Source organism: Apis mellifera, linkage group LG1 (assembly GCF_003254395.2).
Source record: "Apis mellifera strain DH4 linkage group LG1, Amel_HAv3.1, whole genome shotgun sequence".
Taxonomy (NCBI): Eukaryota; Metazoa; Arthropoda; class Insecta; order Hymenoptera; family Apidae; genus Apis; species Apis mellifera.
Genome location: NC_037638.1, coordinates 2,009,443 through 2,028,641, shown reverse-complemented (window position 1 = coordinate 2,028,641; position 19,199 = coordinate 2,009,443). Strand labels below are relative to the sequence as shown.

Genomic DNA, 19,199 nt, shown 5'->3' with positions numbered 1-19,199 from the left:
TTTTTTTATTTATTTAATTGAAATTTAAATTCTTCTGCGTAAAATCTCGAAACAATTTATAGAACACGTAGTCACGTTTCTTTGCACGAATTAACGTTTCTTATATAAGCGAGAATATATTTTTAATATTCGTTTCGCAGAAGAGGAAAAGTTATTTCTATATATATTTTTCCTCGATTCTTTTAATTGGCTTTTTTTAATATACTACACTACTGGAATCGCTATTCCATTCTCTCCGTTTTCACGTATGTTTCTCGCCACAAAGAGAAATATCAAATTTTCAACATATTATTATTTAAATATATATTTGTCGAAGATAAAGAAGAAGAAGAAGTTTTAAAGACGCGCGAGAAAGGAAACCCGGATGGATTGTTAACTGCACAGTGGTGCCGGTGATTAAGTTAATTGTCACGGTGTTTCGAAGCATACCTCAACATCGTCCACCAACACGAAACGTTTGGATCGCGGAAGAAACGACGACTGCCTCTGATCGCTCTTCCTCCATTTTAATTAGACGGTAACAGCTATAGCTGCGAGTTAAAAAGTCCCGTACACTTTGACAGAGTCATCCTACTTGATTTCTTTGGCTACGATCTATCAAAACGATACAAGTTTTTGCTTTTAAATATATTTGTATATGCTTTTTTTTCCCCTTTTATTCTATCTTGCTTCTATCTTGATTCTTTAATATTTGGCGAATATTTAAATTTCAATTCATCGTGATAATGGATATAATTATATATATTGATTAAATTGATTTGTTGCGTTTAAATATTCGATTTTAATGTTATAATCGTGTTAAAATCGTCTTTTGAATTCTTAAATACGATACGATCATTGTATCTATTAGGTTGTTTAAAAATATACAGTGGGCGTGCATGGGCGTAGATAAAAAATTTAATATTTTTTACTTTTTCTCATTCAAAAATTTGAAATGGACGTAAGTTTGTTCGAAACGTTCGATTAATTTCAAAAATTAATGGAAGAAAGAATTAATATTAATTTTCTTTCGATATATTTCGAAACGAAAATATCCTAACCTCACTTTACTCAATTTGCTAGAGATATAATAGTAATACACATTGATCGATAATGTGCAAGGAAAAAAAATGTTCGAAATCAATTCGCTTGAATTTTTAAATTTATGGATTGGCAATCTAGAATCTTTCTATTTTTTCTCATCAAATTAAAAATGGACGTAAATCTATTCGAAAGTTTCGAATAATTTCAAAATTAAAAACATTAATATTAATTTCCCTTAGATATATTTCGCAACGAAAATATCTTAACCTCACTTTACTCAATTTACTAGAGATTTCCATATAATACCAATACACATTGATCGATAGTGTAAGGAAAAAAAATGTTCGAAATCAATCGCTTGAATTCTTAAATTTATCAAATTTGAAATGGACGTAAGTTTGTTCGAAAGTTTCGATTAATTTCAAAATTAATGGAAGAAACATTAATATTAATTTTCTTTCGATATATATCGCAACGAAAAATATCCTAATCTCGCTTTACATAAATTCGTTTAGATTTTCATATAATGCTAATATACATTGATCGATAGTGAAAAAAAATGTTCGAAATCAATTCATTTGAATTCTTAAATTTATCAAATTTGAAATGGACGTAAGTTTGTTCAAAAGTTTCGATTAATTTCAAAATTACAAACATTAATATTAATTTCCCTTCGATATATTTCGAAACGAAAATATTCTAACCTCACTTTATTTAAATTCGTTTACTAGAGATTTTCATATAATGCTAATATACATTGATCGATAGTGAAAAAAAATGTTCGAAATCAATTCATTTGAATTCTTAAATTTATCAAATTTGAAATGGACGTAAGTTTGTTCAAAAGTTTCGATTAATTTCAAAATTACAAACATTAATATTAATTTCCCTTCGATATATTTCGAAACGAAAATATCCTAACCTCACTTTAAATTCCTTTATTAGAGATTTCCATATAATACCAATACATTTGATCGATAGTATAAGAAAAACAAATGTTCGAAATCAATTCGCTTGAATTCTTAAATTTATGGATTGGCAATTCAAAATCTTTTTATTTTTCTTATCAAATTTGAAATGGACGTAAGTTTGTTCGAAAGTTTCGATTAATTTCAAAATTAATGGAAGAAACATTAATATTTCTTTTCGATATATTTCGCAACGAAAATATTCTAACCTCACTTTATTTAAATTCGTTTACTAGAGATTTTCATATAATATCAATACACATTGATCGATAATGAAAAAAAATGTTCGAAATCAATTCGCTTGAATTTTTAAATTTATGGATTAGCAATTTAGAATTTTTCTATTTTTTCTCATCAAATTAGAAATGGATGTAAGTTTGTTCGAAAGTTTTGAATAATTTCAAAATTAAAAACATTAATATTAATTTCCCTTCGATATATTTCGAAACGAAAATATCCTAACCTCACTTTATTTAAATTCGTTTACTAAAAATTTTCATATAATACCAATACACATTGATTGATAAAGTGAAAAAAAATGTTCGAAATCAATGCTTGAATTTTTAAATTTATGGATTGGCAATCTAAAATCTTTCTATTTTTTCTCATCAAATTAGAAATGGACGTAAGTCTGTTCGAAAGTTTCGAATAATTTCAAAATTACAAACATTAATATTAATTTCTCTTCGATATATTTCGAAACGAAAATATCCTAACCTCACTTTATTCAATTTACTAGAGATATAATATCAATACATATTGATCGACAATGTGTAAGGAAAATAATGTTCGAAATCAATTCGCTTGAATTCTTTTAAATTCATGGATTGGCAATCCAGAATCCTTGGATCGTGAGGAACAATGAGAAAAACATGTCGAAAAGGATACGTTTCAACAATTTTTGTCATGCGTACGCGCATATGTGCGTAAATACAATAAATTCTTTGGTCTGTGGAGTGCCTGGCAACAGTGCCTGTTTACTTTTGTCTGGCAGATCGAGCAGCATAAAGGCAGCCTCGGATGGCCTACTATCTCCTCGAGGCCTCTCACCTTAGAGTCGTCCATCCACATCGAGGTCATTACAAATACGTACAAGTACAGTCCGTGTCACAAACGTTTGCCCTTTTCGATTAATTAAAACCAATTAAAAAGCAGGCAGCCGAGATTGCAGGCAGACCAGATATCTGACGTCTGAGAACCAGATATCTGAATTCCCATGGGAAAAATTGTATAAAAAATGTATTGTCGATTTATACAGGGATTTCTGTGTGAAAATTTTTTTTCTCGATTTTTTTATTCGCGAATTTTTATTCGATTGTTCAACGATTCTCAATTGCGAAATGTTTTTTTTCCGTGTCACGTTTCCACTGCTAGCTGACGATTTTTAATATTTATTTATTTTGGTATAATTACGTTGTATGCTACATTCAGTAGGAATGATTCTTTATAGGAAAAGGGGTTTCTTTCCTTATCAAGACTCGAGAGAAAAAAAAACTGGAAAATGACGACCCAAGTAATCTTTTAGGTTAGATTAGATTAAGTTCGATTCGATAGTTCAGTGGTTTTCAACTCGTCGATTGTGTTTCAATCAAATCGATTTTTAACACTTGTATTTATTTTGATATAGTTACATCGTTGTATTATATATAATTCTTTTGTTATTCTCTGTCAAAATTGGAAAAAGAAACTAGAAAATTACTAGATTACTTTAAGTTCGATTAGGTTAGGTTAAGTGTAATTTTTTGAATTTACTTATTCTAATTCATAAAGGTTATGGAAATATTGCAAAACAAAGACTGAAAAATTTCTAACCTATATTTTTTAATTTTACTTATTCTATTGTATGAATATTACGAAAGAAAAGTTAAAAAAAAAAAAAATACCGATCCAGAAATTAACCTCCGTTAATATTAATTCTCCTCATTTTTTCTCCCCTTCCGTTCCTCCATAGAAGGAATAAACCTCTATCCTTTGTGGTCGCAGGTTACACGAATATTGCAAAAGAGAGTTGCGATTCCAAGGAGGATTGGAAAACACTGCGGTATCGCATCGATTCATAACGAAACGAACGATCGGATTACGGGATCGGAAGTATATAAACTGACACTTAGAACCAACTTGAAGGGATGCGTGCAGTTTATAGTTGGTAAATTTCTTTAGACGATGATGCACCACGATGATTTATCTTTACGGTAACTGGTACCGTCGTTTTTACAATATAAGCAAGCGAGATTCTTCCTGATTATTCACATAGTGCGGCACGATGTCGAAATAAAGATGAGAGCCACGGGTAAATGTAAAAGTACCTTTCAAATCTCTGTTTTCCAACGCGGCGGACATGGTATCTCTAATCTAATAACTTTCTTGAATTCCGAATCGTTTTGTTAACTTACCGATCGATGATAATAGTAATAATAATAATTTTAAATTAAAATTTCGCGAGAATTTCAATTCATTTTTTCAATAGAATTTTTCTTTTTTAAATAACTATTGCATGTTCAGTTAGATAAATGATTTTTAACGGTTAAGTAATCACTTAAGATATTTGACGAATATATATATATATATATAAAGAATTATTTATATATATATTACATCATAAATTACGAGAAGCGTTTAAATATTTATGCGTGTGTCCTTTTCATATTGAATATTCTTGATCTGTATGTATAGGTGTGCATCAAAAGAATTTAAATTGGAGAAAGATTTAAGAAAAATAAATGCAAACCATTTCGTTTTATGAAATCTTATGTCATTATAATTCTAATGAATTTCCAACTTATTCGCGCAGAATATCAAAATTTATCTAAATACATATTTTTATTAGATATTCAGACGATTGCGAGATTAATTAATAAGCATGGAATACGATTTATCGTATATTGAATACGATTAGAATATCTGTATGAAATCATTGGTAATTAATTATCGATACAAGTGCTATTATTAACGTCAAAATAATATTCATATTCATCCGTGACTATTTACGTAATAGATCGAAGAAGCAGGTCGATGTTTCTTTCTTTTTTTTTTTTTTCCGAGTCGAGTAACTCTCTTTTGCGATATTTAATTAATTTACGATCTCTTCGTGTAGAGAAAAATTAAAAAAAAGAAATTAACGACGAGTTAATCCATCAAAGAAAATCATCGATACGACTCTATTATGGATTTTTATCGATTATCTCTTCGTAGATCATGGTCATTGATCTAAAATGCTCAATTGCTCAGAGCAGAATCGAAGAGGAAAGAAAAGAATCGAATTTCAATCACAATTACATGCAGCATTGCTACAATACGCACTACACTCGCTAAACTAACCTAAAACTAACCTAAAGCCATGGGAAAATTTGGTTATTAATATTGTAAATTTCAGATAATAAATTTATTACTATTACAACTTAACTTAAACTTAAGCAAACAGGATAACAAATTATTGCAAAACACATGATCACAACGAAGCATTGCAAAATTGAAACGATAAGAAAGCATTGCAATATGAATACAAAAAGATTAAAGAATTTTTTTCCTAATAGGATTATACGGTGACACTTTTCCCCGTAAAAACATGAGAAAACACACGCGTTTAAGGAAAAAAAAAACGATTCCATTCCAATATTTCACTTTTTCCCGCGATTAACTTTGCATATTATCCCGTCAAGTGGGAATGGTGCGAGACCACGCGAAAGGAGAGCGTGAAACACGACAAAAGACCTCGACTCGGTTGGCTAGCCAGCATGAAGTTTCATGTACTGTTTGTGCGCTTGCGTGCGCATTTCGCATCGACTACATTATCCTCTAATGATCTGTGCGCGTGTTCAACCGATCCATCCAATATTTGCAGAAACTGTTCTTGCTCGAAGTATCGATAAACGACACTTGGAATTAGAATAGGAATTAGAAAGTTGTCATCTTTTTTTTTTTTCTTTTTTCTTTAGAATTATTATGAATGAAAAATATTAATTTTAAGAATGATTTTGTGATTCAATCACGTTTTTTAATCTAGTTACATTTATTTTTTTTTTCTCTAGGATTCGAGAAACATTTCAATGCTCGTTGATTTATTGTTAAACGGTTTTATTTTTAGAAATGATTATTTGTGATTCAGATATATATTTTTTTTCATAGTCAATGATATATTGATCTCAAAAAGATGAAAGATAAGGGATAAAACATGTGGAAAACAATCGCATTCGCGTTTTCATGTAAATTATATCATTTGCATTTGCGTAATTTTGATGCATCAAGAATCGTGTTTTTTTTTTTTTTAAATCAGCGAGACGAAAGAGATAACGATATCAAACTACGTTTAATAAAATAAAAATTCTTCCCGATATTTACGAATTAATTTTATTATTTGTAATATTATTAGAAATGACGGATGAAAAAAAAGAGAAAGATAGGATGTTCAAATATCATCGCGTATTCGAATGTGAATTATATTAAAATTAATAAGTAATAAGTAGCGTAATCGAAATAGGAAATTTCTGGAAATTATATACATATATATATAGAAAGAAAAAGCCAACAATGGGATTAAGACGATTAAAAATACCTCGATGGAAATATGGTGATTAAATTCATGCCACCGGTTTATTTCAACGTAGTGAGATCATCGCGGAAGTCAAGTTTAGCCATTCCTTTCTTCATCTATGGCCGCAACCATTCGCGATATAATCGCGTATACGCGCGCACACGTTTGATTAGCATAAAATGGAATACGACGAAAATAACGATTGAAAATTTCGAGTAATTAGATTTCTGAGATTGCAAGAGATCTCGTTATATCTTTTCCTTTAATAAAACAGAATATATAGAAGAAATATTGTTCCCAGTTATGCGTTTCTTTGTCATTTTCTCATTTTCCAATCAAAAAATAATTACTTTCTGGATATTTAGTTTTTTTTTTTTTAAATATATTTCTTCAAACTTTTTCGTAAAATAATTTTTCCCTTTAAAATTCCATTCCTTCTCAATACTTTGTTAATTATTCTTCTTCCTATTGAAAAAAAATTCTATATTTTCCACGTAAAAAAATATTCGAGCTTCAATTATTCTTTAATTCTTATTGAACAAAAATTAAAATTATTGATTTATACGACATTCATATATTTTTCCAGCAACCATGATTTTTATATTATTTATAGATATGCAGATTCTACTTTATTTTTCCTTTTATTTAAAAACACGCAGATCATTGTTATCGTCGACATCAACTAATTTGTTTATTGTTAATTACAGGCATACATGAGGCCGAAGAGTACGGCGGTTCAAATCGCTAGAATCGCGGCAGTCACGTTGGTGACGATGTCCGTGGTACTCGGAAGCTTCATCCTTGCAGCGTCCTGGGTCCAGGCTCGCGCATCCTGCACCCCCGAATCGATTGCCGCGATGCAAGCCGAGCTTCGATTGCAGCAACAGCAACAGCAGCCGTCCTCCGTTTCTTATCAGCAAGCCGAATTCTTGAAACATTTGCAACCGGAAGCTCTCGTCCAGGTAAGTCGACGACGAAGGAAAAATTGGATGAAAATAAACAAATAATATCTTTCTATTTTAAGGATTAATTTAATTTCCAATGAGAAGCTGATTCATTTATTTTTCCAGGAATTTTTTTTTAATGTTTTAGTATCATTCTTATATTTGCAAGAATTGAAAATCGATTGGTAAAAAGATATAATTAGTTTTTTCGTTGGATTTTTCATAGAAAATAATCATTTATCTAGGAATTTTTTTTTAATAAGGAAAAATTGGGTGAAAATAATGCAGTGAACAACATTGATTATTAAGATATTCTCTTGTAAGAAATAATATTTTTCTGTCATATCTTTTTAAGGATTAATTTAATTTCTAACAGAGAAACTGATTCATTTATTTGTCTAGGAATTTTTTTTTAGTATCATTCTTACATTTGCAAGAATTAAAAATCGATTGGTAAAAAGATATAATTAGTTTTTTTGTTGGATTTTTCATAGAAAATAATCATTTATCTAAGAATTTTTTTTTAATAAGGAAAAATTGAGTGAAAATAATGTGAAGAACATTATAATTAAGATATTATTTCTTTTGCAAGAAATAATATCTTTCTGTCACTAAAGTTTTTTCAAGCTGATTTATTTATTTATCTAGGAATTTCTTTTTAATATTAATGTCATTTTTATATTTGCAAGAATTAAAAATCGAATAAAAAAAAAAGATATAATCGTTGCATTTCGTTTTTTCGTTGCATTTTTCATAAAAAATAATCATTTATCTAGGAATTTTTTTTTAATTTCATTCTTACATTTGCAAGAATTAAATAAAAATAATATCCATATAATAATATAAAAATCGAATAGTAAAAAGATATAATTAGTTTTTTCGTTGGATTTTTCATAAAAAATAATCATTTATCTAAGAATTTCTTTTTAATGTTTTAATATCATTCTTATATTTGCAAGAATTAAAAATCGAATAGTAAAAAGATATAATCGTTGCATTTCATTTTTTCGTTAGATTTTTCATAAAAAATAATCATTTATCTAGGAATTTTTTTTTAATATCATTCTTACATTTACAAGAATTAAAAATCGAATAGTAAAAAGATATAATCGTTTTTCGTTGGATTTTTCATAAAAAATAATCATTTATCTAGGAATTTCTTTTTAAAGTTTTAATATCATTCTTATATTTGCAAGAATTAAAAATCGAATAGTAAAAAAATATAATCGTTGCATTTCATTTTTTCGTTGGATTTTTCATAAAAAATAATCATTTATCTAGGAATTTTTTTTTAATATCATTCTTATATTTGCAAGAATTAAAAATCGAATAGTAAAAAGATATAATCGTTTTCGTTGGATTTTTCATAAAAAATAATCATTTAGGAATTTTTTAATATCATTCTTTTATTTGCAAGAATTAAAAATCGATTGGTAAAAAGATATAATCGTTTTTTTTTTCGTTGAATTTTTTTTTTCATAGAAAGTAATCGCTAACAATTACTTTTCCTTCAAAAAGATCAATTCGTTAAACTCATTCATCCAGGAATTTCTTTTACATCATTTTTTTTATATTTTACAAGAATTAGAAATTGATTAGTAAAAAAGACATAATCGTTTTTTCCCCCGTTGCGTTTTTCATAAAAAATAATTACTAACAATTACTTCTCCTTTTTTTTTTTTTTTTTTTTTTTAAATTAATTCGTTAAACTCATTTGTCCAGGAATTTCTTTTACATCATTTTTTTTTTATATTTTACAAGAATTAAAAATTGATTAGTAAAAAAGACATAATCGTTGCAATTTTTCATAAAAAAATAATTACTAACAATTTAAAAATCAATTCGTTAAACTCATTTGTCCAGGAATTTCTTTTTAATACATCATTTTTTATATTCCCAAGAATTAAACTCTAAGAACAATAAAAAAAAAAAATAATATAATCTTTAACTTGGTCACAACTTGGTTATCCACCGTCACATTTTTCTTTTTTCTTTTTTTTCTTTTTATATTCCTAATGCTGCACGATGGCTAAAATAAAATAAAATATTCGCCGAAGAACGTTTTTAACGATCGAAACAAACATTATTATATCGTTCTTGTGTTCCCAAGAATATTACGAATTTGCATAAACATGTACAACGACGACGAACATCCGATTGTTTAAGGAAAGAAAACAGGATGCAGCAATAACATTGTATGTTAAAAACTAAAGATAAAATATGAACGTGTATATATATATATATATATATATATATATATATAAAACTTCCATAACGAGAATCAGCCTGTCACCGACTTCAGTGTCTTGTTTCACTTCTCGTTCAATGCGGTACCAACTTTCGAGATTTCTAAATTTTCACCGCGATTTTAAATCGATTGTAAAACATCTCGATCGGTTCGAGAATCGATAGTTTTCGATTTACGAACGAGAAGAGAGAGGGATAGCGCGATAATGTGATTAACACGTTGAACAAAGATAACCAATTCTAAGCATTGTGAGATCGGATTGGTTAAAAGTTTTCCACGCGAAAATATAAATTTCATTTACGTTAATTAATTATAAAAACTGTGTAAAAAAAATTCGCACAAATTTTTAAAAAATTATGGAGAAATATATATATATATAATTATTTATAAATTAATATATAATTAGAGAAATAAATTATATATATATATATAAATAATTATATATTATTTATTTATATATATATAAATATTTTATTCTCAATAAAAATAAATATAATAAAAAAAAAAACAATAATACATATATTTATATTATTTTTAATTAATAAAATTAATAGAAAATTAAAAAATACTTATAAATTTAATAATTTAATTTAAATTTATTTATTAAAATTTTATACTAATTAATAAAATTATGAATTTGAATATATGAATAATATAAATTGTTAATATTGGGAATTATTAAGAAATATATTACGAAAATATATATAATATTTTAGCGTGTAAATTGGAAAATTTTTAAATCATCGAGATTCAATGATTACTTACTCGTGTAAATTAATGTTGCAAATATAATTGATATTTTTAAGAAGATGGAAAACGACGAGTAATTCGAATAAATATGACAATTTTAAAATTTATCCCTCCTTCAAACAAATATAAATTTATCGCGTTTCTCGTGGAATCTTTAAAAATTAAAAATTTGTGCGAATTTTTTTTACACACAGGTTTTTACAATTAATTAACGTAAATGAGATAAATTATTTAATTTGCGAATAATTAACACTGGCAATATTTAACATTTGTTCAATATCGTAAAAGATCGAAGATTAAATATTGATTTCTTGAGAAATATCGAAGAACATTACGCTCGAATAATCGTGCAGTTGCAAGAGATGCAAAAGCCAGGTAAAAGTATGTTTAAAAATGAAAGTGAAAGTCGAATGAGAAAGCGGAATGGTTATTTCTCTGCTGCGAAGAATTTTTCAATGGTAAAAAAAAAAAAAAAAAGGAAAGAAAAAAAAAAACCAAGAAAAGAAATCGATAAGCGGAAAGTCGAGATCGAGTTTTTATTTTATAATTTCCATTGTGTATTTCAATACACAAAAATATCTCTTTTTTCTCGAAACAACTTTTTCTTAATTTTCTTCCACAAAAAATAAAGAAATTATATTTCATTCCATTTTCGAATAAATCATTATTTCAATTAATCATTTGTTATATAATTAATTTTACGTAAGAGGCGCGATGGAAACATTGTTATTCTCGCGTTGAAATCGGTCGCCAAATCATATCGATCGCTTCTCAAGTGCTTAATATGTAAATTAAATTATAAAAAAGAAAAAAAAAAATCAAGAAAAGAAATCGATAGGCAGAAAGTCGAGATCGAATTTAATAATTTCCATTGTATTTCAATACACAAAAATATCTCTTTTTTCTCGAAACAACTTTTTCTTAATTTCCCACAAAAAATAAAGAAATTATATTTCACTCCATTTTCGAATAATATTCAATTAATCATTTGTTATATAATTAATTTTTACGTAAGAGGCGCGATGGAAACATTGTTATTCTCGCGTTGAAATCGGTCGCCAAATCATATCGATCGCTTCTCAAGTACTTAATATGCAAATTAAATTATAAAAAAGGAAAAAAAAAAATCAAGAAAAGAAATCGATAGGCAGAAAGTCGAGATCGAATTTAATAATTTCCATTGTGTATTTCAATATATAAAAATATCTCTTTTTTCTCGAAACAATTTTTTCTTAATTTCTCACAAAAAATAAAGAAATTATATTTCGCTCCATTTTCGAATAATATTCAATTAATCATTTGTTATATAATTAATTTTACGTAAAAGGCGCGATGGAAACATTGTTATTCTCGCGTTGAAATCGGTCGCCAAATCATATCGATCGGTTCTCAAGTGCTTAATATGTCCGGTTAGTTCATGGACAGCCCCGATATGAATTTTAAATGCAACGTTGAAAACGCGCCTTTCATGACGAGACGACGAAGAAGAACCGCTTCTCACGGCATTCGACGGAAAGAAAGGATCGTGGCCGGTCACACCCTTCTTTTGTGCTATTCACTCACGGATTATTACGAATGAAATAACGAACTACCGTGATTTATCATGATTTTACAAGCGAAACTTTTTCATCCGTAAACCTGATTTCAAACGCGGCCGATTTTATCGAGATTTTATCGATCGAACACGTTTCATCGTAATTAGAATTGGAAAAGATCGTAAAGTTTTATATTTCGTGAATAAACGGGGGAAGAAAGCATGGTACGTTTTGTATATTTTAATTTGGAAAGTATATGATAACGATGATGAGTAAGAGGATAGGAGATTCGCAACAAGTTTTTGTTATAATTTATACAAACGTATGTACTTTTGATTGTTAATTTGATTTTCGAGGAAAATTTTTTTTCTAGACTCTTTAATAGCCACGCTTCTGATTCATTTAAATCACTTTTAATATTCGTGAAAATAATAGTCGAAGTGGATTAAAAAAGTGAGAGATCTAGAAAGCGTGGAATTATCCTTCTTATATTGCATCCATGCAACCTCCAGAACTTTTATTTGCTTATAGTGGATACCGTATTTATGATTGTAATAATAACTGTTTGAGAAATAAAATTCATTTAGTTTTTTTTGTCATTGCTAGAATCGAGTTCTAAATCCGATTATTCCTTTTTAGATCATTCACATACATTTCTTTTACAATTTTATTGCCTATAATTGACGTTTAATTGCTATTAAAATGGGGACAAGTATAATGTTTGAGTCATCTCGTGAACTACGACTATATATATACGTATATACGTGTGATAATGAGTTTCAAGAATAGGTCAAAATAGCACTGCTTATATGTAATGATAAATAAAGTAGGAAACTGGTTTCTTATGAGAAGATATCGTAGCAATAATTTATACGAATAATAATAATTTAAACCTTAAGTTTATCAAGGTTTGTCTATTCTTGGAAACGGCGTGTGAATTAATGGAGCGCGACGAGATTCAATTATTCAACGTCGCGCGTTCGATCGATCGCCGGAGATTTCAATACCTGATATCGATTAATCGTTTCGAAGACGCGTCTGCGCATTTGTGTTCGAGATACGCGCATGCGCTCTTCCCGCTCGTAAATTGCCGGCAGACGCTTCTCAATAGTAAATACTATGCGGTGAAAAGACGACGCGGAGAATATATCGGTAGGAAGGAAAGGATAATTAATTCTCCATCGTGAAGAAAAGAGGCGAGTAAAGCGCGGTGAACGAAACGCACAGAAACGGTGCTCACCGGTGCTAGGAACTGCGTTCAAGGAGAACAGCAAACGAAGAATTACGTAATTCGGGTTACGTTCCTTTGATGTACAAATGATTTTAACGCGAAACAGGAAATCACCTTTTTTGCTTTTTTTCCACTAGCAAATCTCGCCATCGTTCCGTTTCAAGGATTTATAGAAGATCGTTCAACTTGAACGATCCGACGAAATTGGAACACAAGTTTGAATTTTTATTTCTTGAAAATTGAAGATGGAAGAAAAAAATGAGGTGTTAACGTTAAAAGGTATAAAAACAACTTTTGTAAAAATTCATATACGATTTAGATATTATACAGTATATAATAATAATGATTAATAACGTATCGCATTTAGCATTCGTATGTGAAGATTTATTATTAAATTAAGATCGTTATTATTCTAATTTTACACGCTCTTTAATCATTTTAAATGGCCGCGCGCCATAATTTCTCGAGGTTGAACATTGAAAACGAGGTGATTATTATTAACACGTGATAAAAAGTACACGTGTTACGGTGTTAAAATGAGGACGACCAATCGGAGCGAGCAAAAACTCTTGCGTATGTGTGTGTGTGAGGCAAGGACGACGATCATCGTCGATTTAAAACGAAACTTGTAGAAAATTTCCATTTAGGATCCATAATGGGACCGGTCGAACAAGTTCGATCGATGTTCTTTTGGTTATAGTTAAAAAAAAAAAAAAAATAGAAAGAAGGTGTAACAAGTGTTCAAAATCTAAAAATAATCAAGGATAATGAATCGATACTCGAGATATCAAGCGTTTTTTTTTTTTTTTTTTAACTATAAATCTTACTCTTCTGTGGAAAATTTCTTAATTCTTTTTTCCGTTTTGACTTTTAAACGACATTGAAATTATGGAGGAGAGGAAAGGAGAAAAAAAAAAATTAATTTCAAACTAGCGAAGTATGAAATTGTTCTTGGTATAAAAAATTAACGAGATTTAATTATTATTTGTATGAAATATTGAGTAATATATCTTAAGAAACGGTAATTTTTTTGAGAAATATATTTCTCGTTTTATTTTTTTGTTTTGTTTATGAAAATTATGGAAGGAAATAATATTTGGATTCAGAGGAATGCATTATTCAAGAATTTTTAATTTTAGAATGTTTACAAATTTGATTATTCTTATTTTTTATTTTCATTTCTTATCCAAGGAATTTTTATTTCCAAATTTATTTCCAAATTATATTTAATTTAAATATGTATAATTGTACGTATATCTCATTAATTTTTCATCATTCAATTTCTGTTTTATAGTTATTTTGCATTAGAATCGCATAAATAAAATTACATTTTTAGATTGTTTCAATTCTAATCGCATAAATTGATCTTACTTTCTATCAACTGCCTTAAACGAACCGAAAACTATATCCATCTATATCCATCTTGTATTATTTTAACATTCATAAATTGAAATGTTTTACAAAACGAATAATAAATGTTTACAAAAATATGATTCATTGCAGATTTTGGACATTTTGTTAATATTACACGTGTTGTGGTTCAAAATTTTGCCGAAGAATTTCTTTTCTTCTCTTTTCATTTCATATCACATTGTTCACAAACGCGACTTGAAAGAGAAAAAATTTGCACATGCTAATTAATCAATCACGTGTTGAAAGTTAAACACTATATACCTCGAGCATTAACGTCTATTCTCTTTTCCTGCTAACAAGTGAAAGTTCTCAGAAAAGGTTATGTATACATATACCTACGTACAGTATGTACACGTGTATTTACTCGATCCTCTGCCAATAATCAACGATAATTTTAATTTTCTGCTTCGCCAGTGACTTGAGAAGAATTCGAATGCCATTCTACAAATGTACATTGAAAGTTGACGTTAATAATTCAACGATTAATTCGTTGTGAAAATTTCGCTGTTTCGTCGATCTTAAACACGATATCGGCAACAATGGATACACCGATTCGGAAACGTTAAATTTTGAAAAAGTAAGTTACACATATATTTATCCTTTCATTTTCCTTTGTCGAAAAATTATTCTTTCCTTTCCGTCGCCAGAATTTTCAACAGAATTTTTACATCGATACGAAAGTGTACAGAGAAGATGCTGCGCTTTATTTTCTCGATGGAAAGGTATACACGGCGCAACACGGAAAGTGGGTTGCCCGTTGCACGCATCGGCAACAAGGTGAATGTTCTCTAAAAAGATTTTCTCTCTGCAAACTTAACTGTATTGTTACTCGTCGTGCTCAAGCTATTGTGTTCGCATGCTGCATCACTTTGACGATAGAAACTGCTCCTTATCAATTATCAAGAACGATTTTCATCTATCTCGACATCGTGCCGCCGTGTATTTCCATTATTATAACACGTGTTTGTACAGTGATAGAAAATTCTCACGGAATTTCACAGAATTGCAGAATCTTCTAAATTTCACTTTTTCTCGATGTAACTATTATTTAAATTATTTACATCTATTTATATCGTCTATTCATTAAATATATTTTTTGATATTAGATCAGGTTATATTATTCTTATAGCATTGTATAGGTTAGGTTATGTTAAAATGTTCTTTCGGATAAAAATTTCATACGATTCTGTATGCACTTTTTCTTTTTCAGTGACCAATGATCAATTTCACTATTTCAAATTTATTTAAAATATTATTTATTGTGTATATATATATATATATATATCAATTAAATCTCGTTTAATTCGTTTCAACTGATGAAAAATTCAGCACTCGTGATTAAAATTCTTACTTTCACGTCGGTACGAAAAATATTCTCATTAAAACAATTGAAATTACACCGATGAGAATCAGTCACATTTAATTAAGAAACGGTGCAAGATCGAAAAGTGTGCCGTTGATTTCGATCTTCGAAGCGGTGAAGAAGGCATGCGAATTCACATTATCGAGAACGTGTATCCTGCGATGCAAAACTCTGACAGTGTGCAATAGTCGTTTAACTGATTACCCGTCATAATTGGACCGCTAATTGATAGGCAGCCTCGTAAGAAAGGATTGGCCAGGATTTCTAAAGAAAGCCTGTGGTCGTGAACTCGTGTTTTTCTTCTCTTTTCAGCCGCACAGCACGCCGATTTCTTCTTCGTATCCCCTCTTCTTTCGCGAAAAAAAATATCGCGAAATCCAATCGATTTCCTTTTCCACGCGAGTTATACACTTTGGAAATGTATATTTCTACGAGCTGGCCCAGTTTCTTCGACCGGCTCGAAAGTAAAATTGAAATAGATACGCATGATGTGTTGCATGGAAGATTTCGATGGATGGTTAATGATATGGAAAGAATAATGTAAGTGATTAAGAAAATTAAATTTTTTTAATTTACATTTTGAAGTTATTTAAAACGTTGGAAAAATAATTGATTCTAATTTTTTTATATTTTTATTCCTCTGGCAGCATTCTTTATTCCAGCAAGAGAGAAAATATTGTATAATTCTTCTATCAAAATTTATTTATTATTTCAAGAATAATGTAAGTGATCAAGAAAATTAAATTTTTTTAATTTACATTTTGGAATTATTTAAAACATTGGAAAAATAATTGATTCTAATTTTTTATATTTTTATTCCTCTGGCAGCATTCTTTATTCCAGCAAGAAAGAAAATATTGTATAATTCTTCTATCAAAATTTATCATATATAAATTTTCACAATGAGATTCATTTCTGTGAATTATGAATAAATAAGAATTAGAATTGAATGCTGAAGAATTGGATACAGAGCAAGAAAAATTGTAAGAGTTAATTAATTTTGCGTTTAACAATGGAACATTATGTGATTTATACATATTTAGAATATGTTGAATTTATATATAAACGTGCAATAATCTGAATGCAAGTTGAGAAACGATACTCAAACGATACAAAAGCACAAAGCAGTCACAACTTTCTCGTAAAATGCTCGATCAAACGATAGCATTGAATGGAAGAGCGAGGTTTATTGGACTCGGTGTAGAATTGCAACCAGAAGCTGGTCGGTAGCCATTCCTTTCATTACGTTCACCGATATTCTAGAAAGTTGTCACTTGGAGGAGGCCTTCTCTCTTTCGCCCGGTCAGAAACTGTTGGAAATGTTGAGCCTCGTCAGAAACTTGATGCAACTAACGTTTCTTGCACGATAATGGTTTCCTGCTGACCGATCACAAATTAGATTCTCGAAAGTATCGCGAGAGGCAACTTCCTTCCTATCGTTAAACACGTATTTCACGTTTTTCATAATATATTTCTACAATACGTACTTCGTAATCCAATTTCGTAGGCTTGACAAATTGAATTTAGCAATTTAAATGTCGATGTTGTACACGCAATCAATGTAATCAGTGATGGTTTATTTTAATAAGTTACTCGAATAATTTATTATTCAAAGTTTATTCAAATTATTCAAATAATTATAATTAATTGCGAATAAGTAATGAATAAATATTATTCGTTTTATATTATAAATATTAAACTTAAATTAATCAACTATGAATACGATGAATGAACATGACTTATTAATGTGTTTAATTTTTTTTTTAATTTAAAATGTAATTCGAGAAAGTTAACTTTAAACGAAGAATCCATTCGAATCGTAAATTGATACAAATATATTTTTATTGTTTAATATAAAAGCAAAATATTAACGAGTATCTAAAAATATGAAAAAAAAAAAAAAAGCTCGTTTCATATTTTTCTTCATTTTTCTTCAGTTACTGCCTTTCTCCATAATTGGATAGCATAGAAATAGTAGAAATCGTTCGACTTTCAGTAATCGGTCAATCGAAATTAGTTAATATACATGTACCACTACTAATATGCAAAACTTTCTTGTAATATAACTGAAAAAGATAAGGAAAGATAAGAATGAAACTTTTGAGGCTTCGTTTTTAAGGAAAATATGTTTCAAATCTTTTCAAAATTACAAAATTAACTTAATTATTTTCAATTGGATACAAATAAATTATCTAATAATTGATTACATTATATGTGAAAAATATTGTATCGCTTAAATCTTTGCCTTTGAAAAAATCCATATAATATAATCAAAGAATCTTGTTTAATAATTTTCAGATTCAATTTTTTTTATATCTTTTGTTTACATTTTCGTACGAATAATGAAATACAATGGTTAATTGATTAACATCTAATCAGAAAATAATTATTTCAATTACATTCGAAAACGAAATCTCAAAATGAAGAAAAGTTTTTTCTCTATATTTTTTCTACTTCTTATTTAATTATATACATCCTTACTATTGTTATTATCGAATCATTAAGATCACAATTGTTTTCTTTGCTTCAAAGTTATTACAAGAATATTAAAAAAAAAAATTTTTTTTAAATATTATGTCGGCACAATCCTCGATTGTTGAGCGAGAATCGCGCGGATGGCCGCTAAATCGAGCGTCTCATCCTCGGCCCGCGTTCGATTTCTATCGTTCTGGCGCTGAGGTTACAGCGCGATAACGCGAGGAGAGTCCGCTTTCACTCGCGACCAGGAAGAAAACGAGTTGCATCAACGGATGATTGCTACGGCGATATTTATTTAACTTTCGAAGCTTTGAGGAATAGCTTGATACGGGTCTCCGGTTTGCGGTCTTCTCCTCGAGGATCATCTTTCGAGTTTTTGCAACTTGGGGAGGGGAGAAACATTCGTGGGAAGCGAATTCGATTATCCCATTATTAGGTTATATTATTCAATTGCGTTGTGTAATTGCGTTAGTTGTATATATTTTTTTAATTATACCATTATTGATTGAATTTTGTTTGTTATCGCTGATAATAATAAAAATAGTCGTGACAAAGCGAGATAATACCGAGATATTGCTTGCTATTATTATTATTTTTCTTTTAAAAATATTCGTTCTTTGTAATAGTAATAATATGGTATCTTATTTCGTCTGCCTTTTGATTCTGCGATGGTTGTGCAGATGTCGCTGATGACAGGAACGTTTGTGTTTACAGT

General features: G+C 28.9%; 1 protein-coding gene and 1 long non-coding RNA gene across 4 annotated transcripts in view; both read left to right on the top strand.

Annotated features, from left to right (window-relative positions):
* Positions 1–19,199, top strand: part of LOC409852 (transcription factor SPT20 homolog) — a 28,717-nt gene that overhangs the window by 5,010 nt on the left and 4,508 nt on the right. Inside the window, exon 2 of the mRNA XM_393342.7 lies at positions 7,230–7,484. Within this exon, the coding sequence (XP_393342.3) occupies positions 7,230–7,484 (255 nt within the window). The remainder of the gene's footprint in view (positions 1–7,229; positions 7,485–19,199) is intronic.
* LOC102656644 lies at positions 11,715–17,620 on the top strand. 3 transcript variants are annotated; one of them, XR_003304345.1, is made up of 7 exons: positions 11,715–13,285; positions 13,368–13,509; positions 14,734–15,220; positions 15,291–15,680; positions 16,319–16,546; positions 16,654–16,728; positions 16,835–17,620. It is a non-coding gene; the product is annotated as an uncharacterized LOC102656644 (long non-coding RNA). The 3 variants fall into 3 exon arrangements; XR_003304344.1 differs by having other exon boundaries at positions 11,715–13,509; positions 14,734–14,961; positions 15,058–15,220; XR_003304339.1 differs by having other exon boundaries at positions 11,715–13,509.